This window comes from Bos taurus, chromosome 15, assembly GCF_002263795.3.
Source record: "Bos taurus isolate L1 Dominette 01449 registration number 42190680 breed Hereford chromosome 15, ARS-UCD2.0, whole genome shotgun sequence".
In the NCBI taxonomy this organism is placed as follows: domain Eukaryota; kingdom Metazoa; phylum Chordata; class Mammalia; order Artiodactyla; family Bovidae; genus Bos; species Bos taurus.
The window spans coordinates 76,568,636-76,592,362 of NC_037342.1; the positions used below are offsets into that span (position 1 = coordinate 76,568,636).

Below are 23,727 nucleotides of genomic sequence, written 5' to 3' on the forward strand. Positions count from 1 at the left end.
TCTTAATACTTTATTCCATCAGGGTCTTTAGATCCTCTGTAAAAGTGTAAGCTTTCTGTTTTATCTATATTTGACTTGTCTTTTTTAAGCTGATTGAATTCCTAAACCCACTTAACCTTTAGCACCTACTCAGGGTTGGAAGTAGGAGATTGGAGTCCACATGTTCTCCTTGGGAGCTAGGTCCAAGTCAGCTCAATTACTGCAGACAGATTAAGATGGAGGTTTCAGACTGTCCCTCACATCTTCTTAAAAACACACACTGCAAGCTCAGATTAGTAGCCGTTTATTTATGTCAGAAGCCCATTCCCCAGCTGAAAATCACTTTTCACACTTGCCTCATATTATGTCTTCATAGGTAGGAAATTAGAAAAGCTAAAATACCATCCAGATAATTCAGGACAAATATTGCTTTCTTTTGAAATCTCTAGATAATTGCAACAAACAAAGCGTTCGTCTGGCTATATGCTGTTTTCCTCTTTGATTCTGTAAGCATGAAATAAATGTCTACAACGAAGGAACTTTCAATTGAGTGAATGGTGCTAACCTGGTGTTCAGTGCATAGCAGGGAACTGTTGGTCTTGGGGGTTTCTGTTTAGTTAATAAATTTGCAAATGAATCAAGATATTCTGGTGTTGACCCAACCCTTCTAAAACACGCAGATTATATATCAGTTTGTGACAAGTGTCCACACACTCAGTCATGCTAGGCGATGGGACTGTGGAGGGGGTACTGAGAGGGGAAGTTTGTCACAGCTCCTGGAAAGCCTCGCTCCTCCCCACCTTCCACATTAGCTGAAGTGAGTGAGCATCAGCTCTTGACGGATACGATCAGCCTCCAGGTCCAAGGACTCCATGTGCTCATATTCCTCCTCGGGGGGCTGTTCCACCGGGCCGGTCACTGGAGAGGACCACACATCCATCCCGTGCTCCAGGGAGATGTTGTGGAGGACGCAGCAGGCCAGGATGATGTGGCTGGACTTCTCCGGGGAGTACTGCAGTGCCCCCTTGGATCCATCCAGGCAGCGGAATCGGGAGCAGAGCGTTCGGAAGGTCTTCTCAATCACACTGTGAGTTGCAGAATGGGCCATATTATAGCGATATTCAGCTGGAGTTTCAGGAATGTGAAGTGGGGTCATGAGCCAGGTGCGGAGAAAGAAGGAACTGTCACCTGTGGGGAAGGCCCAAAGAAATCACAGACGTTTATAACTGGATTACAAACAAAAAAAGAAAAGCCAGGTGCATATACTGGAGAAGGCAATGGCACCCCACTCCAGTACTCTTGCCTGGAAAATCCCATGGACGGAGGAGCCTGGTAGGCTGCAGTCCATGGGGTCGCTAAGAGTTGGACACGACTGAGCGACTTCACTTTCACTTTTCACTTTCATGCATTGGAGAAGGAAATGGCACCCACTCCAGTGTTCTTGCCTGGAGAATCTCAGGGACGGGGGAGCCTGGTGGGCTGCCGTCTATAGGGTCGTACAGGGTCAGACACGACTGAAGTGACTTAGCAGCAGGTGCATATACAGAGAATGGACAAGAATATGTAACTGTTTCTGGAGCCAAAGCAGAGCAGGGAAACAGAGAGAGAAATGCTGTGGTATAGAGAAGGCATGCCTATGTGAGGAGCAGGAAGACAGGCGTCTTGGCTGGGAATACCCTTGGTTAAAACCAACAGGGAAAAAAAGCTGACATGGCTAAAGAAAGCTAAGTCTGATGGAATGTGGGATGGAGGTGAAAGCACTGGAGCAAATGAAATTCTTGAATATTCTTTTTTTTTGCCGTGATATGTGGCTTATGAGATCCTAGTTGCCTGACCAGGGATTGAACCTGGGCCCCCAGCAGCAGAAGCACAGAGTCCTAACCACTGGACTTCTAGGCAATTCCAGGATTTTCTAAATTCAGAGATATTGTTCTAAAATAAAAAGTTAGTTTAAACTATCACATAGCAAGCCAGTCTTTAAAATCTCTAGGGACTTCCCTGGTGGTCCAGTGACCAAGACTCTGTACTCCCAATGCAGGGGCCCCAGGTTCAATCCTTGGTCAGGGAACTAGATCCCACATGCCACAACTAAGAGTTTGTATGCCACAACTAAAGATCCCCCAGCTGCAACTAAGACCCAGAGTGGCCAAATAAATAAACATTTTAAAATAAAATAAAATCTCTAAAGAGCAAGAGTGCAAGAGAGAAATAGGAAGTTCTGCCAGAAGACCTCAAAACATTTATGAGGAAAAAAATCTCTAACTTTACCATTAAAATGTCAGGTATGAAGGCATTACCAGGCGATTTCAGAGGATTTTATAGACAATAATCATTCATTCTTCCAGTGCTCAGGAGAATAAAAGTGCCAGCAGAGATGTTCTGCCAACCTAGAAATCACACTCATTAGGACCACACCTTTGTAACAGAGGAACTGGTAGAATTTCACATTAACAAGGAAAGCATAAATATAATGATGCAAATAATAACAGTCAGGGATAGGGAAGTAAAATCAGAAGTCAATTAAAATTATATACACAAGGCATCTCCTTTAAATGACTTCTGCACCAATGATCCTGGGAAGCACTACAAACAAAACCAGTGTGCAGTGTCCCATTACAATAGCACAATGTTTCTACAATGTTTACTTGTCTTGATTCACTAAATTTGGAAGGTGAAATGTCTCAGATAGAAGCACAAACCCTTAGAAATTTGAGACAAATAGACCTAAGGAATACCAGCTTGCATACTTGTTGTGTTCCTCACCCACCATCAATTTCAGTAAATAGTTATGGACTGTTCAGAGAGTGCTAGGCACTGTTCCAAATATATAGAACTCCTTTCTTTTAGGAGCTTACATTTCCAAGACCTGTGTTAACTTTAAATGCAGTTTTTTAACTAAAAACATTACTGAGATATTGACACATAACACTGTATTAGTTCTAGGTAGACTGGATTAACTTTAATTTTTTAAAATTTATTTGCGGCCGCACTGGGTCCTCATTGCCGTGCGCCGGCTTTCTCTAGACGTGGTGAGCAGAGGCCACTCTCTAGTTGCGGCGTATGAGCTTCTCGTTGCAGTGGCTTCTCTTGTTGCGAAGCCCTGGCTCCAGGCACGAGGGCTTCAGTAGTTGTGGTTTCCGGGCTCTAGAGCAGAGGCTCAATAGTTGTGTCACGCGGGTTTAGTTGCTCTGTGGCATGTGGAATTTCCCCGGATTAGGGATCAAACCCATGTTTCCTGCGTTGGCAGCTGGATTCTTTACCACTGAGCCACCAGGGAAGCCCCTGGATTAACTTTAAGTATCTGAGATATCAAATATCTTCAAATTGTATATTTGGCTGACTTTTTTCCTCCTAAGTACAACCTTCTTTAATTGAACTTGTCCCTAATATATACTGTATATAAGAAACTGATGTTATAAGTCATAATGAAAATAATATCTATGACACTGAATACCTACTATGTAGTAGGCATTGTATTATCTCTTTTCCAATCCCAGCTCTGCCAGGCAGATATTATTGAACTCATTTTATAAATGAGAAAATAAAAATATATGTCGGCCATCCTATGATCTGTCAGGCACAGAAGAGGAAGGAGCTAGTCAACTAATGCTAATAACGTCAGAGGCAGAGTCACTAAAACAATGGTATAATGCTGCAAGAGACAATTAAAAAACATTTAAGATGGATGTCGAGGCACTTCCCTGGCAGTCCAGTGGTTAGGACTCTGTGTTTCCAAGGCTGGGGGAATGTGGGTTTGATCCCTGGTCAGGGCACTACGATCCTACATGCCTCGTGGACAACAAATAAATAAATAAATAAAAAGATGAATGTGAAAACACAGACATGCTAAATATTTGTTAAATGTCACTCTAAGAAACAATATGAGCTTTAATTGGGTAAACATACAAGATCAGCTAGTTAGTGGTGACCTTTTATAAAACGCCCGATCACCATTAACTGGTTATAATCCAGAAAGACAGACACTCAGGAGGGGATTAGGATCAGAATTGCTAAACAGATTATAATTGCTTATATGATCAGTCATCCAAGAGACATTCTGGCAGAGCTTACCCGAAGCTGCTTAACAGGACTAGGTCAAGAGCTGAAGGAATAACTTGGGCTGAACTGTGTGTAGGAGCAGGTACATTTAGAGAAGAAGAATTAGCTGATGCCCTCTGAAGGGGCAGACAAGAATGAGGACGTGAAGGCATGACACCCAAGGTTAAAATATGCTCAACAAACAAACAAAACCCAAGGGGGAATCACAGCTAGTTCTAGGTTTAGCAAATCTAGAACCGCTCTACAAATCTGATGGTGTACTTAAGATACAATCAGTCATCTTATCTCTCTTTTTTTTCAACATCTTGTCATTCCTCGGAATCCTACCAGTTTTCCCTATATGTGAAACCAGTGTTTTCCAACCATCTATTCATTACAAATAATTTGGGCCACCTGATAAAAATGATGATAGGATTCTTTTCTTGAAGAATCTCATTTCTGAAGTCTGAAGTGGGTCCCTTTATTTTAAACAAATTTCCCAGATAGAGGACTTCCCTGGTGGTCCAGTGGTTAAGAATTCACCTTGCCATGCAGGGGATAAGGGTTCGATCCTCGGTCGGGGAACTGAGACCCCACATGCTGAGGGGCCGCCTGTACACTGTCACAACGCAGCCGGTACTCTGGAGCCCATGCTCCACCACTAGAGAAGAGCCCATGTGCCCAGTGCCTCAACTAAGACTTGACGCAGCCAAAAATAAGTACATACATTTTAAAAATTCCCCAGATAACTCTTTTTGATCTGTAAAAATTGTGAAACACTACACTAGTTCACATGTTTTCAAACTAGTTTGCCTGTTACAGCTCATGGAGGCTTTTCAAAGGATCTGTGCTAGAACTGAGGATACTAAAGGAATTAATTTCCATAGCATCAACTTCTGTGGGTATACTTCCCTGGCATCATTAGTGTCTAGCATGTGGCCGGGTACCAAAACTGGCCTTAATAAACATCTGTTAAGTGTGGTTGAAATGTTTCCGTCTCTCCCACTTGCACTCTTTCTGTCAAGAGGGCAATCAGAAAAATACATAAAAATTTGTCCAAATTTTTACGTATTTTCAACTATGTCCTGTAAACAACTGAAAAACTACTTTAAAGCCATAATTCCAACTGAAACTGGGGTCCCCAATTGTGAAGGAAAAGAAAATCAGTGATTGGTACATGACCTTGAAGTCCTAGCAAAAAGACCATTTGCCAAATAGAGTAACTCCTCATACGATTCATTCTAAAAAAATAAACACAAATGGCACAGATGTTCTGTGCCTTAATTTCCTCTTCTGTGAAAATGCTGACATTAGCATATAACTCCTTACAAGTTTTTATAAGGATTAAGTGAGATAATCCAAGGCAAAGTACTTACAAGATCGCCTGACTAACTTGACTAACGTGCTCAGTCATTTCTAGCTGGCGTTAGAGTTAGGGTACCCAGGTGATGTCACAAGAAATCAGCTTGGAACCCAAGTACTTCCCCAGCCGTGGAAGAAGAAGCTGGATGAGACATTTGCAGTCTTTCCCTCTCTTCTTGGTATGAGTTGATTGAAAACAGAATTTACAAATTCAGACTAGGCAAAAGGCGGGATTAACACAAACATCCAGTAAGGCAATGAGAAGGCGATGTACTGGCAGCAGTGTAGAAGCGACAACTGAAGAGAATCAGTTCATCTCCAAGCTGTTGCCCGTGGTGCCCTGGCAGTGCCAAACCAGCCAGTGTGACAGCGGTCTCTTTTCACCTGGAAGGGGGGAAGGGTTCTTTTTCTTTTTTTGACCACCTTGTCAGGCATGTGGGATCTTATTTCTTCGACCAGGAATCAAACCTGAATCCCACGCATTGGAAGGACAGAATTTTAACCACTGGACTTCTGGCAAAGTCCCAGGGAAGGTTTTTCTTTAACTGTCAGTAAGCACATTAAAGAAAAAAAAATTCCTGGGCATCTATTACATGTGAAACACTGCATAACAAGCATGTGCAGTGCAGACTGGCCTTAATAAACCAGGTTAAGATTCATGGTTTTGAAAGAGAGGTCTTCTGATGCTTAATGTGCTCCTTCATCTCTCACATATGTTGTATACAAGATAACCCCTGTCTTGTTGCTCACAAAAAGAGCAGTGCTTTAAAAATAAAACAAAAAGAAAGCTGCCAGGCTTGAGGGTTTCATCACTGCTAACTAACTGTATTCCTCTCAGCTCTACAGTCACATTGGTTTGCACTGCTTCGTACCGAATGGGTTCTTGTTCTACTCAGATCATTAAGCCTGGCTTTCCGAGGGCACTTGGGCAGGCAGGTCTATGAAGCGAGTTTCCATAAGAACTGTATAAACGCACTGTCTACTGTCATTTTCATATAGACGTCATGGAGACAGTCACCGATGGCAAAAAGAATACATGTGCACAATACTTCAGAGTGAACTTGCGTATATATTCCCTAATCCTAACAACAGATATTACTGCCCTTAGCATTACTTTCACTATTTTACAGACAATAAAAATGAAGGCTCTGGGACTTCCCTGGTGGTCCAGGGGTTAAGACTCCATGCTCCCAATGCACGGGACCCAGGTTCGATCCCTGGTCAGGCAACTAGATCGCACACGCCTCAACAAAGGTTCCATGTACTACAACTAAGACTGGCGCAGCCAAATAAATTCTAAAAAGTTAAGGCTCAATCGTATGAAGGTACTATATTTAACCAGATCTGCACTGATAAGTACTTTGGCTTTATTTAAGGGGAATTTTTGTTGTTGCTACTGTTGTTTGGGACTACAAAATACTGTTGTTATGCAAGTTCCTGTGTGTAATTTTGCTTTGCATATTTCTGAATATGTACCTCCAAGATAAATTCTTAGAAGAACTGAGTCAAATCATATGTTTTAAATGTTAGTGTCTTCTGGGACTTCCCTGGTGGTCCAGGGGTTGAGAATACACCTTCCAATGCTGGGAACTCAGGCTCGATCCCTGGTCCAGAACCAAGATCTCACGTGCCGAGGGGCAACGAAGCCCGCGTGCAGCAACTCCAGAGAAGGCCCTGAACCTAGAGAAGCCCTCACACTGCAAGGAAGAGCCTGTGTGCCCCAACTAAGACCCCACACAGCCAAATAAATAGATAAATATTTTTTATTGTTAATAAGTGTCTTTTAAATGTTGATTTAAAAAAATTAGGGCTCAGAGAGTTCTCATCCGAGGTCGTGTTGAAAAGAGAACAGGACTGAGACTCAGGTCTATAGACCTCCATATTTCATTCTACTGTCCCAGGTATTTTTTCACTATCTACAGAATGAAGCATTTATACCTCAGACTTACCAAGAAGCCAGCTCTCTTTGTGCATCCCAGCTTCAAACTGACTGCTGAGAGAAGACTGCTGTAGCACAACACAGTCTTGGAGGCTCCCTGGCCAGCTTGTCTCCACAGTCATCAGTGCCCCTCTGATGTCACACACCATCAGGCAATTTAAAGAATGAAGACCTTTACGGTTCACGTAGGAAAGGTCTTCAGCATTTGGTGCCTTGATTGCTACATGCATACAGTCAACTACCCCTATGACTCCTGGTATCCCTGCCAACCCATAGAATTCATCCTTCAGAGCCTGCACAGAGGCTTCATCAGCTGGAAAGTGGATGAACTGTGAAGCTCTTTCCACAAGCGCCTCAGTGACGTTGGCAACACATCGACTCATAGATGCCTGACTGATTCCAATAGCGTCTCCCATCCGAGTCTGGAAGGAACCTGAGGTATAGAAGCCCAGTGCTGCAAGGATCTGTGTCTCTGGGCTAATAGCCCTGGATCTCTGAGTAGGTCTAGAAAGGCTCGCCCCCAAGAGCTCCACCAAGTAATAAATGAACTGTCGTGGAAACCCATACATGGACATCAAGTATTCATCCGTCACATCATCCAGCTTAAAGCGGTCCAATGTCCGGTGACCTCGGCCATATAGCAAGAGATCACAGTCAAGTACTGTTATTGGTATAGCCATGGTACATGTAAATGTTGTTTCTTTCCCTCCGTTATTTTTCCTGAACTCTTTCCAGTGAAGATGCTGATGAAAGAAAGTATTTAAGTGTCAGAATTCAACAGCTAACCGTCATTTAAGTGGCTGCGGTATTTATAATCTTCTCTCTGTAAAGGTTAAACAAAACAAAACAAAACAAGAAAGACATTAGAAACCCACCAAAAACTTCAAAGCGATTCAAAGACCACAACAGATTCTTTTCTCAAATTTCCATTTTGTTCAAGCAAAAGGTGCTATAACTGTAACTCTGGGTTTTTCTCCACTAACTCACGACCACAGGACGGGCTTGCTTTGGCTTGGAGAATGGGAGTTGAGTATTGGTGGCTCATTTAGTGCCTGCCTGGTACTTGAACTGCTTTCCTCCTAGCTCAGTTGGTAAAGAATCTGCCTGCAACGCAGGAGACCCAGGTTAAATTCCTGGGTTGGGAAGATTCTCCGGAGAAGGAACTGGCAACCCATTCCAGTATTCTTGCCTGGAGAATCCTATGGACAGAGAAGCCTGGCAGGCTACAGTCCATGGGGTCGCAAGAGTCGGACACGACTTAGCAACTAAACCACCACAACTTGAATTGGGAAGAGCAAAAGGTTAATGGAGGTGATGGCATAATTATTCACAAAGTAAGAGGTCTGCTCCTAAGTAGACAGGCCACGAAGCCGCTGACAGACGTCATAAGTACTCAGGACAGAGATTAGTCACGGCGGGATTCATGACCCAAACCCTTCTGACTCCACAGGATAAGTAAGGGGTAAAGAGACGCGGGGCGGGCGGGGGTGGGGGGTGGTGGTGTTCAAACCCGTCTAACAGGGAAGGGGCAAAAAAAAAACCAAAAAAACCCGCCCACGACCCAGGCTGGTCGAGGGAGATTACGTGCTTTTAACAGAAGGCTTTCCCCTCACCCCAAGAAACCCAAATCGTGAGGCTGAGGGCTAGGAAGCAGAGAAGACCAGGCAGGTGGGAAGGAAGGCGCAGAAGAGGAGGCTGGGAGAGCTAGGGGCTGACAGGCGACTCCACCTCAAAGGCTTTGAAAAGCTGACTTAGAAGTGGATACGGAAGTGTGATGGTCCCGGCCCAAGTCAGCCGAGGCCGCTCACCCACCTCTCCGCGGCTGCCAGGTTACCCGTCACACTCCCCACCCACCCAGCCGAGCCCGGCCCGCCTCCGGAACCTGCGGCCGAAGACGAGCCGCCACGGCGCTCAGTGCAGGCCCCGCCCCTCCGCGTCAGCGCCCGCCCCGAGCCGCGTCCTCTCTGCGGCCGCCGCCGCGATCTGCGATTCGTCAGCGCACATTCCACACACGGCCCAAACTTTCGCGCTCTTCCAACCCCCGTCTTCCCCCCGCCGCTGGGTTTACCCCTTTCTTTTCTGAGACCCTTGAAGAGACTGGGGACTCAGACTTTGGTAAGGAAACCAGTTTTTACGGACACATCAAAGAGGAAGAAGATTAAGTAGGGCATCCACTTTGTAGAGAAAGTGCGACTGATGTTAGGCAGCTGTACTTCCCCCGTAGCCCTCTTCCTCCCCCGGCCGTCACCGAAGCGAATGAAAACAAACACTAGCGATGGCGGCGCCGGGAAGCGACCAGTGGCTGGGCTTAAGGCAGGAGTGATCGCTTGAGCTGTGAGGGAAGCCTTGAAGAGCGCCTTGTAGACGTGAGTGCGACGACTCGCGAAGTCTTGGGAACGAAACTCCCGGGGCCTGCGAGCCACGAGACTTCCGAGGTGTGAGGTATTATCTGCGACCCGTGCTGTCACTGCAGCTCCGGAGCGCAGAGCCCTCAGGCAGGAGGCGCAGCTGGCCGGCCCCAGGCCCCGGCCTCCGTAATGAGAGCCCCGAGCCACTCTCTGTGTCGCAGCTTCACAGGTACTAACTTGAGGGAATACCCCCCGCCCCCGGGTCTCCCAGCGCCCGGGTCTCCCAGCGCCCCCGGGTCTCTCAGCGCCCCCGGGTGGGAGGCTATGGATCTGCGGCCTGTCGCGTACCTCCTGGCGAAGCCGAAGCCTGCTAGCTGTAGGTCAGTCCCCTGAGCTTTCTTTGGGAAGTCGGGTCAGTGTAGGCCCCATTGGCCCTTGATCATTCCCAGTCCTTACCAAGATCCCCAGAGCTTCTGACTACTTCCTCAGTTCTTTGGGTTAAATCGTAAGGCTTTTCTGGAGGGAATTTGTGGGACCATACCTCTGTGGTTGGGTACCAGTATGAAAAAGATAGATTTTCAGTCAATCAAGGTTTGTTGAGTGCTAAATATGTACTCCGCGTGTAGGTGAGGGAGACTGTTGACTAGTGAAAAAAGGGACCCAAGGTTCACGACTCTCTTACTGGCAGTGGAACGACCTGTGGAAACCTGCGATCCATTCTCATTAAATAAATTTCTGGGTAAGTGGCCAAGCACCTTCTTGGGATTCATCACTACCTTATCTCAGTTTTCACTTTCCCAGTCAGTTATTTACCAAGTTTTCCTGATCAATTCATGCAGCGTTTCACTTTTAGTATTTCTTCCTCTTCTGGCCATCCCACAGCCAGAGAGAAAGGGGTGTAAGGTGGGGCGGTGGGATGGGGGGGGAGATAGGAATGAACGAATATGTGAAGAACAAAAGTACCTATTTTTTCATTATAATTAGTTTAATACGTTTAAAAGTCATCTCCTAAGGTGGTAGAATTTATTGAACACTTCAGTGGGAGATGTGCAATAATATAATAAGCAACAGATCCTTTCTTTACACTAAATTAACTCCAGGTTGTTGTGCATTGTTTTATGTTAGTCCTTTTCAAAAAATAGGTAAATATTGTGGCTCCAACTAAATTATAAGTTTTTCTTTGTTTCTTTAAACTCCATTGTTTAGCTGAGCAGAAGTCTTGTTAAATGCTTGCGGAATGGAATCCTGAGTTAGTATTTTTAATACCTAGTGGATGATGAATAAGTGCTAAAGCAAGTGTCATATATACTCATCTGTATAGTAGAATGTGTGTAGTTAATTCTCTTGCTGTTTTCAAATTGTACGCCTTTGGGTCTAAAGTTAAGACTGCTATGGCAACTTTTGAGATTTATATTTCATGAAAGTTGCAATTACTGTACTTACACCTAACAGTTCCTGTTGTATGTTTGTATTTTTTTCCTTGGGTTGTTATTAAGATCTGCAAAAACTACAGGTCTGCAGCTATTAAATAATCGAAATTATATTTTTTTTATTTAAGGCCTAGGAATCAGCTGGACACAATTCAGTCTTACTATATACACATCCTGGGGCTGTACTGTATGGAGGTAGAGGGCAATAATCTCTTTTTTCCCATTGTCTTACCTGCTTGCATCTACTCAACTGCCTTAGCTTATGACCTCCATGACCCAGAACAAGGTGTCAATAGTCTAAATGCAAAAAGAAGCCTAAGACATTAATATTGAACTTCCAAAGACCTGATTATACATGAGTGAGTTTTCAAAGATAATTTTGACTAATCAGAAAATGCAACCACTATAGAACTTATTGCTCTCACTTGATAAGGTTCATTACAGTTGTTCTGCAGTTACATTTTGTTCCAGCTGTAGTGGAAGTTACTTATTTTGGAATTTTCATCTGGAGGGAATTTATTTAATCTTAGTAATACCTGGAAATCCCTAAAACTTTATTTTTAAATATTTATTTTACTTTTTAAACACTTTTTACTTTATTATAGAAGAGATGAAAATGACATCATAACACTATGGTTGGAGCACTGCTTAGATCCCAGAGAATGAAGAGTACACCTAAAAAATTCTTCACTGTTATGACCCTTTATTATTCAACTTCAGTGTTTTTCTTTTTTAATGAAAAAAGGTACAGAAACTCACTAATAAGAAATACAAGCTATTCAGGTAATATTTGAATTACCATATTGTTTAAGACTCTCTTGACTTGTTTATTGACTTGAGAGTCTTAAAATATGTATACTAAAAGTTTATTCTTGGACAAAGCTTACCTAAACTTTAAGTGTGGATGATTTAGAAGTAATTTCCAGTTTTCGGTGATGAGTTAAATAAGGTGAATTTCCATAGGGCACCATCTTTTCTTGCATGGATTTAATAGAGGAAAGAGTTCATGGGGTTTTGATCTTTGCCTCCTCTTTGTTAAATCATAGACAACAATAAAAACAGCAAGTAGTCACTGATGGTATAAAGGCAGTGTAGCCAGGGAGAATACAAAGAAGGCTAGCTAGTCCACTATGACCAAGGGGAATAGAGAAAGTTTTCTTGGAAATTCTCTAGCGGTCCAGTGGTTAGGACTCTGAACTTGCCCTGCAGGAGCCATGGGTTCTGTCCCTAGTTGGGGAACTAAGATCCCTCATGCCACGCAGCAGACAGATGAAAAAAAAGAAAGAAACTTAAAAATTTAGGTTTTAAAATTAGTTTTAAATTGTTTTTAACTGTAAAGTAAATGTGGCCCAGTTTACTCGTGAAATCCCTGAAATGCCAGAGTAAGTGGCACCAGAAATTTAGATTTGCCCTGGTCGTGTCCCCCATATGCCCTTGGTTACAAGTGATGGGATAAGAGGATAAGAGGGACCTTCCCCGGTGGTCCAGTGGTTAAGACTGAGCTTCTACTGCAGGGGGCATGGGTTTCATTGCTGGTCAGGAAACTAAGATCCTGCATGGCCTGACACAGCCAAAAAAAATTAGTAAATAAGAGAAAGGATAAGATCGTGAATCACGATTACATAGAAAAACAACTAAATTAACATGGAATAGTTAATCTGTCAATAGTTTCTTAGTAAAAGTAAAGGTAAATAAAGAATTTATAAGCAACCTAGGTGTCAACCGACAGATGAATGGATCAACTAGTTATGGTACATATATTCAATGCAATATTACTCAGCCATAAAAAGGAATCAATCTGAGTTAGTTCTAGTGAGGTGAATGGACCTGGAGCCTGTTATACAGAGTGAAATAAGTCAGAAAAACAAATATCATGTATTAATGTATATATATGGAATGTAGAAAAATGGTACTGATGAACCTGTTTGCAGGGCAGAAAGAGAGGCTCAGACATCGAGAACAAACTTACGAATACAGCGAGGGGAGGCCCCGGAAGAACTGAGAGAGTAGTGTTGAAATATATACATTACCATGTGCAAAATAGATAGATGATGGAAAGTTGCTGTATAACACAGAGAGCTTAGCCTGGTGCTCTGTGACAACCTAGAGGGGTGGGATTCGGTGGGAGGTGGGAGGGGGAGGTTCAAAAGGGAGGGGCCATCTGTATACCTATGGCTGATTCATGTTGTTTTATGGCAGAAACCAACACAACATTGTAAAGCAATTATCCTCCAATTAAAAATAAATTATCCTCCAATTATAAATAAAATTTAAAAATATTATGTAAATTTTAAAAAGGAATTTATAGAAGTGATAACCCAGGATTCTTGATTTGGAAGATACTGCTTTCACATTCGACTTTTGATTCATACAAATGTAAAAGAAAGAAAGTTAAAAATCGTATTATACCCTCAGGCTTAAGCTTTGTACCCAGCCTCACCTTCCTTCTGTGTTGCCCACAGCTATCAGGTCATTGGAAGATATTATATTGAGAAATACTTGCAGAGGTTTAGAAGTCTTGTTTTAAGTATAAGCTTAAGGGGGTTTTTACCCTTTAATCTATTTCTGTTGGATTTTTCAAGAAATCAGATATTGGCCTTATTTATTCTTTGGACTAGTTTTTAAATTGTTCATAATTAATCAGACACAGCTTTTATCTTTATTCCCACCTCCCATTTTCTGTTGGTTTATTTTACTCTGGTTTCTTAAATTGGATACTTATTTGAGGCTTTTGTTTTTTTAGTTATAAATGCATTTAAGGCTGTAAATTTTCTTCTGACTTGTCTCATTTGTTGTCAAATATTCTTCATTTTGTTAATTTCTCGATCATTTGTAACTGTTTTTATTTCAATATTTATTATAAAAAGATTTCTATTGTATACATAGTTAACTTGTTATTATGTTTCTAGTTTGCTTGGAAAGAAAATTTTTTAGATGGTCAAGAACATGATCAATTTATGGTGTCCCTTGAACTGAGAACCCTCATGCCACACTGCGTGACCTAAAAAAATTTTTTAATAAAATAAAAACAAAACTCTATGTTAAAAATTAGAAAACATAGAAATTATTTTTTCAGTGGTCAATGTTAACTTTTCCCAGTTTTAAGGGCTAGAGCTATTATCTGGGATCATTTTTGTATGTTGTCTTGCCAAATTATTCAGCTTTTGCTTTGAAATTGTTTGCCTCTTCCTTTTGGAGAGGGAAATGGCAACCCGCTCCAGTATTCTTGCCTGGAGAATCCCATGGACAGAGGAGCCTGGCGGGCTACAGTCCACAGGGTCACAAAGAGTCGGGCACGACTGAGCGAGTTCACTTTCTCTTCTTTATTGACTGCCTCACCTTAATCCAGTGTTATCACCACTCTCATCTGGATTTACTGAATGTCTTCCTAGATGGTCTTCATCTCCCCTTCTCTGTAGTCTGATTAACATCCTTAAATTGTTACCTAAGAAGAATTTCCATTGACTCCCTCCTGATACACTGTTAGTCTCTTTTGCCCACTTTTATGTCTCCCTACTAATCTGGACTGATTGTACTTACCTAATTTATTTTGCTTTACCTCTTTACGTGAAAATTCTCAGCTGTATAGTTCCTAATTTGCTTCTCCCTCTTTCTTTTTCCTCTCCCATCTGGGATTCCAGTCACACATATGTTAGACCTTTCCCTGTGTCCTCAGTATCTCAGATAACCTCACGTATCATTTTGTACCTACTGTCATGATATAACTAAACACCTTAAGTAGTACCCTTTCACACTCAAAAGTATCCCCAGTTTGTGGGCAGTCCTTATCTCTCATACACTTTTCCATATCTCCCATCCTTTTGTCTCTCTATGCTTTGTTTTGGATATTTTCTTTCAGTCTATATTTCCTTTCAATATTTCTGTCTTCTGCTGATCTGATCTGCTGTTAGACTCAACCATTGAGTTCTTAAATTAGCGTTTTATTTTTTAGTTCTAGAATTTCTGTTTGGTTCTTTTTATAGATTTTTGTTCTCTGTCCAAATTCTCAATTTTGTCCTTCATTTAATTGAACATATTGCATAGTAATTTTGAGGTCTGTGTTGATAACTGTTAATGTTTCTGATGTCTTTTGGATTTTGGTCATTCGTGTTTGTCTCTATGAGTGCCTAATTTACTTTAACATATGCCAGAAATTGTATATGAAAAATTATAGAGATAATTTGTGGGCTAGGATAACATAATTTTCTTTCAGCAAGAAAGTGCCTTTGCTTTTGTCAGAGGCTAAGGGCCCACCTTATTCGACACTGTTGAAGCTGAATGATGTTTAAAATTTTCCACATACAAGTGAACTACAGCTATGTGCAACTATGATCAATGATGCTCACAAATATAACATTAATAGTAAATGAAATAAATCAGACACAACCATTTATATGAAATTTTAAAACAGGTAAAGCCAATCTGTGGTGACTGAATAAGAACAGTGGCTTCTGTTGGGAGGTAAATGGCTAAAAGAAGACACTCGGGGAGTCTTGGGTGCTGATGTTGGCTGTGCCTTATCTGTGTGCCAGTTGCGCTGGTGGGATTGGCTTGTGAAAACTTACCAGGTTGCAATCTAATGATATGTACACTTCTCTGGGTGTGTATTTTCAATTAAAAAGCTTACTTTAATGAAAAAATTTTCATAATAAAACTTAAAAAAATTAGCTTGAAGACATGCAAATTACAGCTACATTGGTTTTCTGAGAGAAGAACTACTATCCATTGTTTTTGGAAATTAAAAAAAAAAGTTAACAAATACAGCAACAGCCTTTTTATCTGGGTTATTTATTATGGGTTAAAAGGGAAAAGAGTAATAAGGAAATACAAGAGAATCATATGTTAATACAAAAACTTGCCCATGAGTGTTCTTAGCTGTATTGTTCACAGTAGCCAAAAAGAGGAGGCAACTTAAATGTCCATCACTTGATGATTCAGTTAACACAATGTAATCTGTCTATTCAGTGGAATATTATTCAGCCATAAAAAGGAATGATGTACTGACATATGCTCCAATATAGAGTGAACCTGGAAAATATGCTCAGTGAAGGAAGCAAGTCACATTTCCTTTATGAGAAAATTCCAGAATAAGTAAGTCCATAGGCATAAAGTATACTAGTGGTTGCCAAGGAGAATGAGAAGGGGAATGACAGATAACAGACGTGGGATTCTTTTCAGTGTGATAAAAATGTGAGGATGGTTGCACATCCTTGTGAATATACTAAAAAACACTGAACTGTAAACTATAAAACAGTGAATTTTATGGTGTGTGAGTTATAACTCTGTTAAGAAAAGCTATATAAAGTGAATCTTTAAAAACTGTTGACCCACCGCCTTTCTCAGCATTCTAAACCAGCATGTTTAACAAGTTCACAAGTAAGCATATTTCCTCCTAGGGCGCCGACTCTCCTGCCTCAGAGGTATAGGCTCTTACATTGTCTTGTTCTTTGGAGTTCTTGGTGTTTTATTTCCATGTGCAATCCATAAGTTTTTAAATTCTGAAATCATCGAGCTAAAAGTTGGAAGGAAGGGTTGTAAGTGGCCTGGCTGTCAATGATCCAAATCTGTGAAAGTTTCTCTCAAGTCTGCTTCAAACTTTCTTCTGCCTGTTTCTAGGGGTTTTGGTGGTTCTAAACAAGTTTTTAGGTTAGTTTATTGGCTTTTTGTTTCCTTACTCTTCATGCACAGGATGTAAATTTTGGATCTTATATCTTTGTACCTTACTGAGTTATGCTTTTGAAGTTTTAGGGTGGCTTCCCCACCTCCCAACCTTGCCCTGATAGATGGCAAACCTGCTTATTGCTTCTCTAGGGTTCTTCTGGCCTCTGATGAGGAGCACTTGACTCTGGGGTTTTCTGCAGGTTTCTACCTGCTTGTAAGCTTGAGATATGATGCCCACCCGCTGCAGTCTTGTTCTCATGTGTTCATTACAAGAATCTGAGCTTGCTCCCCACAGGCCTCAGCTCCCTGTCATCAGTTTTCCCTTATATTTATGGCTTTAACTCACCTTTTCTCTGGAACCTGGAATTTTTCAATCTTTCTAGTTTAGCTGTGTATCAAGACCTTTTTTATTTTCATATTTTATCTGCATTTTTATGTGCTTGTAGTGGCGGGTGGTGGGGGCGACTGATAACATCAGTTCAGTCCATATTGCTGTCAGACCTCCTCCTCAAAGATTTTAAGCTCATGTCTGTCATAGTGCAGTGCATTAAACTCTATGTCTTATTTACTCTCAAGGCAAGGATATCCTGTGATGGGATCTTAGAAGTACAGCTAGAGCAGTCATTCAGATGTTTGAAAAATTGTATTTGCAATAGGTCTACAAGGAGATAGAAAACTTTTATGCCGGGTGAAAATTAGTTAAGATCTTTACCCTACTATAGCCCATTTGATGAGAATGAATTTTGTTTCTGAATTAAAAAAATTTTTTTTAAATGAAAGAAATACAGAAAAATTGTAAAAATATAACTCTTCAGCTTGGTTCACATAGGGTTCACTCTTGGCCACACTGCTTTACTTTTCTCTGTCAGTGGCAACATAGTATATAACAGAGTGATACACAATTTCTTTTTTTTCCTGGATTCTTGAGAAAGGTTACTTGTATCTCTTTAGAATAAGTATATGACCAAAGTGTAATTGTATCAAATTCAAGAAATTTAATATTGATGCAATGCCTTTAGTAGTGTATAGTCAGCATTCAAATGTTGCCAAATAGTTTTCATACTGTCCATTATAGCAAGTTTAAAAAAAGTCCTGGATCAAGCATTGCGTTTAGTTGTCATACCTCTTCTATTGCCTTTATACTATAACAGTTCTTGAGACTTTTTCTCATGTTAAGATTGACAATTTTTGAAGAGTAAGAGCCTCTTATGTAAAAGTTCCTGTTTTGCAATATAAGCTCATCTGATTGCTTCCTTGTGGTTAGATTTGGGTTATACAATTGACTAGAAAAGCTCCGTAAGTGTCATGTTGTTCTCACTACATCACATCAGGAGAATGTAATGTCAGTTTTTCAGTTGTGGGTATGTTTCTCTGATTTATTTATTTATTTATTAAGATTGTGTTCACTGATGACTCTGTAATTAATAATCATCCACATGAAGACTGTTAATATACCATTTGCCAACAAACACATTTTCATGTCATGAATTTATCATCCATTGGTGATTTGCTTGAACCAGTTAGTCCTGCAATGGTTGCAAAATGGGTGATTTTTCTAATAATTTTTATTTCTTATACATTTACTAATTGGCAGTTTACAGGGAAGAAGTATTTTTTTGTCCCCATTTATTATAGAATTGCCTTTGAAACCAGTGTTGGAGAAAATACGACAATTCTTCCTATATAATAATGACTGTGGCAAGAAAAGATTATCTCTGCTCTTTCGCACTGTTATTTGAAGAAGTAAATGTAAAATTGTCAGTTTTCATTTCGGTGTTCCCCATACTTACATACTGCATGATAAGCATGAGTTTAAAAACACTTGATGGTACAGAGTGTTATTTAAATACTTATCAATCTTGAAAATGTTTGTGCTAAGTGTTTGTCAGCAAAAAAAACTTTTTTTAGTTAAAGGCAAAAGTATCCTGTTATCTCTGTAATAGTTTTGAAGTTACTATTCTGTAGAGTATTGTGAATAGAAATACGCATTAAAGAAATGTGAAAGCAGTGTTGATAATATGCCAGGAGATGTTACTCAAAACAATGGAATTTGCTTAATAACATTCATCCTTAAATCAAGGAAACTTTAACTCTTTAATATTAGAGTGGTTCAATATATAAATTTGTTTAAAAAGAAAGTAAGCTAAAGTTGTCTAAGAGAATTAGAAGATAAGCTACAGGGGCTTCCCTGGTGGTCCAGTGGTTAAGAATCCAGCTGCCAATGCAGGGGACCCGGTTCGATCCCTGGTCTGAGAAGATCCCACATGTCGCGAATCAGCTAAGCCCCTGAGCCACGACTACTGAGCCTGCTCTCTAGAGCCCACGAGCCACAACTACTGAGCCCACGTGCTACAACTACTGAAGCCCTCGTGCCCAGAGCTTGTGCTCTGCAGTGAGGGAAGCCATCACAATGAGAAGCCTGTACACCGAAATGAAGAGTAGCCCCTGCTCTCTGCAACTAGAAAAAGCCCATGTGCAAAAACTGAGACCCAGGACAGTCAAAACTTCAAATAAATAAATAAATCTTTTTTAAAAAGAAAAAGCTACAGAATGGGAGAAAATATTTGCAAAAGACATATCTTTTAAGATAACAGTGAGTTACCATTTCACACCTATTCAGTTCAGGTCAGTCGCTCAGTCATGTCCAAGTCTTTGCGACCCCATGAATCGCAGCATGCCAGGCCTCCCTGTCCATCACCAACTCCTGGAGTTCACTCAAACTCATATCCATCGAGTCAGTGATGCCAACCAGCCATCTCATCCTCTGTCATCCCCTTCTCCTGCCCCCAATCCCTCCCAGCATTAGAGTCTTTTCCAGTATTTCAACTCTTCGCGTGAGGTGGCCAAAGTACTGGAGTTTCAGCTTTAGCATCAGTCTTTCCAATGAACACCCAGGACTGATCTCCTTTAGAATGGATTGGTTGGATCTCCCTGTAGTCCAAGGGACTCGCAAGAGTCTTCTCCAACACCACAGTTCAAAAGCATCAATTTTTCAGCGCTCAGCCTTCTTCACAGTTCAACTCTCACATCCATACATGACCACTGGAAAAACCATAACCTTGACTAGACGGACCTTTGTTGGCAAAGTAATGTCTCTGCTTTTGAATATGCTATCTAGGTTGGTCATAACTTTCCTTCCAAGGAGTAAGCGTCTTTTAATTTCATGGCTGCAGTCACCATCTGCAGTGATTTTGGAGCCCCCCAAAAATAAAGTCTGACACTGTTGCCACTGTTTCCCCATCTATTTCCCATGAAGTGATGGGGTCAGATGCCATGATCTTCGTTTTCTGAATGTTGAGCTTCAAGCCAACTTTTTAACTTTCTTCTTTCCCTTTCATCAAGAGGCTTTTGAGTTCCTCTTCACTTTCTGCCATAAGGGTGGTGTCATCTGCATATCTGAGGTTATTGATATTTCTCCCGGCAATCTTGATTCCAGCTTGTGCTTCTTCCAGCCCAGCGTTTCTCATGATGTACTCTGCATAGAAGTTAAATAAGCAGGGTGACAATATACAGCCTTGACACACTCCTTTTCCTATTAGAATGGCCCAAATCCAAAAACACTGACAGCACCAAATGATGGAGAGATCGTGGAGCAACAGGAATTCTCTCTCATTGCTGGTTGGAATGCAAAATGGTTTAGCCACTTTGGAAGACCATTTGATGATTTCTTACAAAATAAACATACTCTTCCCATTATTATCCAACAGTTGTATGCCTATTCCTTACTGAAAGGAGTTGAAAACTTGTTTTCAGCAGGAGATTGGGGGCTTCTTTGGAGAAATTCTTCTTTGGAGCAATTCCCTCAGAGGGAAAATATATTGTAACAATTTTTCTGTTTGTAGGTCCCTCAACTAGAGTCATGGGTCTTGACTCTATTAGGACTCCCCACTCCTACCTGTCACTCTGTGATTCCTTCTTTCTATCTTTAGTTGTGGAAGATCTTTTCTGATAGGTTCTGGTCTTTTTCCTCAAGAATTATTCTATAAATAATTGTAATTTTGGTGCTTGTGAGAGGAGGTGAGCTCAGAGTCTTCCTACTCCAGTACCTTGCTGCTGCTGCTGCTGCTAAGTCACTTCAGTCGTGACCAACTCTGTGTGACCCCATGGACAGGCAGCCGACCAGGCTCCCCCGCCCCTGGGATTCTCCAGGCAAGAACACTGGAGTGGGTTGCCATTTCCTTCTCCAATGCATGAAAGTGAAAAGTGAAAGTGAAGTCGCTCAGTCATGTCTGACTCTTAGCGACCCCATGGACTGCAGCCTACCAGGCTTCTCCAGTTGTGCCCGACTCTCTGCGACCCCATGGACTGCAGCCCACCAGGCTCCTCTGTCCATGAGATTTTCCAGGCGAGGATACTGGAGTGGGTTGCTTTTTTCTCCTCCAGGGGATCTTCCCAACCCAGGGATCGAACCCCGGTCTCCTGCACTGCAGGCAGATTCTTTACCAACTGAGCTACAAGGGAAGCCCTTAGGACCTCCCAAAGGCCAGTTTTCTGACATTAGGGAGGAAGGGCACTTAGAGGGTTTAGAGTGGGCTCTGACTGCTTCTTCTGGGACTTTCGATCCTGTTTTCAGCCCCGTCTGCCACCCTACTTTAGGAGCTATCTGGTGACTAATTCCTTACCCTTTCTCAGGTTATTTGGTTCAGATGAGCTTTCTTTGCTTAGGGTTTCCCCTGCTGCTGGCCTGGATATCAGCTATGCTTGGCTTATTCCGTTATCTGTTTGTCCTACTTTGCTGGACTTTGATGCTGTTATCTCTTGTCTGTGTGTATGCTTTTTAAGTTCCTCACTCTTTGTTTTTTAGAAGTGAGTAGAACAAAACAAACATCAAAACCTTTATTTGCCTCTCCCCAGTATTTTGTTGACATCTTTCATTGTTATTTCCTCTTCTGGCTTTATTTATAGCTTTTATATTTCTGTACTTTGAATTCAGGATTGGTAAAATAGTGAGATGAATGGTTTTCTGTTTATTTTAAAGATTTATTATTTATAAAACATTTATTTCAAATGCTAAATTTAGCATTTCAGTGTGAACGTAAGTAAAAGATCTGGAAAACCTGTCTACCCAGATAAGTGTGCTTTTCCCTTAGCTGATTATATCATTTGCAGTTAAGCCATGTTGTAGAATCTCTGTCTAGTATTTGGATGTTGGTGCTTATCTACATCCATTGCATAACAGTGGGAACTTTATTTATTTAATGGCATCTTTGTGTGTTAAAATACAAGTCATCTAAAATTTACCGTCTTAACCATTAGTGAGTGTGCAGTTCAGCAGTGTTAAATGCGTCCACACAGTTGTTCACCCTTCTCCACTGTACATCCTCATAACACTTCATTTTGTGAAGCAGAGTTGACCTGCTACATAGTAACTCCCCATTCTGTCTCCCCCCCAGCTCCTGGGAACCACCATTATACTTTCTGTCTCTGCAGTTTTGACTTTTCAGTACTTCGTATAAGTGGAATCCTACAGTATTTGTCTTTTTGTGACTGACTTATTTCACTTAGCATGGTGTCCTCAAGGTTCATCCATGTTGTAGCATGGTCAAATTTTCCTTCCTTTTTATGGCTGACATTTCATTGAACGTATATACCACATTTTGCTTATCCATTATATTTTCAGGTAATTATTTAAAGACATTAGTATGGTACAAGTCTGCACATGTTCTAAACACTGTGGATACAGATATGCATACAGATTTCTCAGGTTTCGGCAATAGGTGAACTGAGAACTTTCAGGTGTATAAGTTGGGTTTAGAAAAGGCAGAGGAACCAGAGATCAAGTTGCCAGTATTCATTGGATCATAGAGAAAGCAAGGGAATTCCAGAAAAACACCAGAAAATTCTTAAAAAGGTGGGAATACCAGACCACCTTTACCTGTCTCCTGAGAAATCTATATGCAGGTCAAGAAGCAACAGTTAGAACTGGACATGAAACAATGGACTGGTTCAAACTTGGGAAAGAAGTATGATGAGGCTGTATATTGTCACCCTGCTTGTTTAACTTACATGCGGTGTACATTGTGTGAAATGCTGGTCTGGATGAATCAAGCTGAAATCAAGATTGCTAGGAGAAATATCAGCAACCTCAGATATGCACATGATATCACTCTAATGGCAGAAAGTGAAGAGGAACTAAGGAGCCTCTTGGTAAGGATGAAAGACTGAAAAAGCTGGCTTGAAACTCAACGTTAAAAAACTAAGGTCATGGCATCTGGTCCCATTACTTCATGGCAAATAGAAAGGGAAAAAGTGGAAATCCTGACAGATTTTCTTTTCTTGGGCTCCACAATAACTGTGGACAGTGACTACAGTCATGAAATTAAGACACTTACTCCTTGGAAGGAAAACTATGACAAACCTAGGTACTGTATTAAAAAGCAGAGATATCACTTTACTGACAAAGGTCCATATAGTCAGAGCTATGGTTTTTCCATTAGTCATGTATGGATGTAAGAGTTAGACCATAAAGAAGGTTGAGTGCTGAAGAATTGATGCTTTTGAATTGTGGTTATGGAGAAGACTCGAGAGAGTCCCTTGGACTCCAAGAAAATCAAACCAGTCAATCCTAAAGGAAATCAACCCTGAGTATTCATTGGAAGGACTGATGCTGAAGCTCCAATACCTTAGCCGCCTGTTTTGAAGAGCCAACTCATTGATAAAAGACCCTGATGCTGGGAAGGACTGAAAGCAACAGGAGAAGGGGCAGCAGAGGCTGTGACAGTCGGGTGGCACCTCTGACTCAATGGACAGGAGTTTGAGCCAACTCCGGGAGATGGTGAAGGACAGGGAAGCCTTTTGTGCTGCAGCCCATGGGATTGCAAAGAGCTGGACATGAGTTAGTGACTGAACAACAACAACAAACCTGCAAGCCCTACTTTGGCTTAGTCCTCTAGAAGCTGATGTATTTTCTTAGGCTTCCCAGGTGGCACTAGTGGTAAAGAACCCGCCTGCCAATGCAGGAGACTAAGAG

The 23,727-nt window shown here is 41.4% G+C and overlaps 2 protein-coding genes across 16 annotated transcripts in view; one reads left to right on the forward strand and one right to left on the reverse strand.

Annotated features, from left to right (window-relative positions):
• Window positions 1–267: 267 nt before the first annotated feature.
• HARBI1 (harbinger transposase derived 1) lies at window positions 268–9,237 on the reverse strand. Of its 3 annotated transcripts, none has more exons than XM_005216453.5 (3): window positions 9,131–9,237; window positions 7,329–8,141; window positions 268–1,167 (listed from the first exon to the last, which is right to left on the reverse strand). In XM_005216453.5, exons 2-3 carry the CDS (start codon window positions 7,996–7,998, stop codon window positions 788–790), a joined length of 1,050 nt encoding a protein of 349 aa, XP_005216510.1. In that variant the 5' UTR covers window positions 7,999–8,141; window positions 9,131–9,237; the 3' UTR covers window positions 268–787. The 3 variants fall into 3 exon arrangements, with proteins under 3 accessions (XP_005216510.1, XP_005216511.1, NP_001069136.1); XM_005216454.5 differs by having other exon boundaries at window positions 9,047–9,162; NM_001075668.1 differs by lacking the exon at window positions 9,131–9,237 and having other exon boundaries at window positions 7,329–8,090.
• Window positions 9,238–9,334: 97 nt separating this feature from the next.
• Window positions 9,335–23,727, forward strand: part of ATG13 (autophagy related 13) — a 42,068-nt gene continuing 27,675 nt past the window's right edge. For 8 of the 13 annotated variants that reach the window (XM_005216429.4, XM_005216432.4, XM_005216433.4 and 5 more), the window contains exons 1-2: window positions 9,577–9,895; window positions 10,293–10,405. The gene's annotated coding sequence lies outside the window, so the exon portion shown is untranslated. 13 annotated transcript variants of the gene reach the window in all.

Bases quoted from the DNA above. Each gene is read 5' to 3' on its own strand.
- HARBI1 (XM_005216453.5), bottom strand. From the start codon at position 7,998: ATGGCTATACCAATAACAGTACTTGACTGTGATCTCTTGCTATATGGC. The intron at 1,168-7,328 runs GTAAGTCTGAGG...CCTTCCCCACAG, and splicing joins CAAAGAGAGCTGGCTTCTTG to GTGACAGTTCCTTCTTTCTC.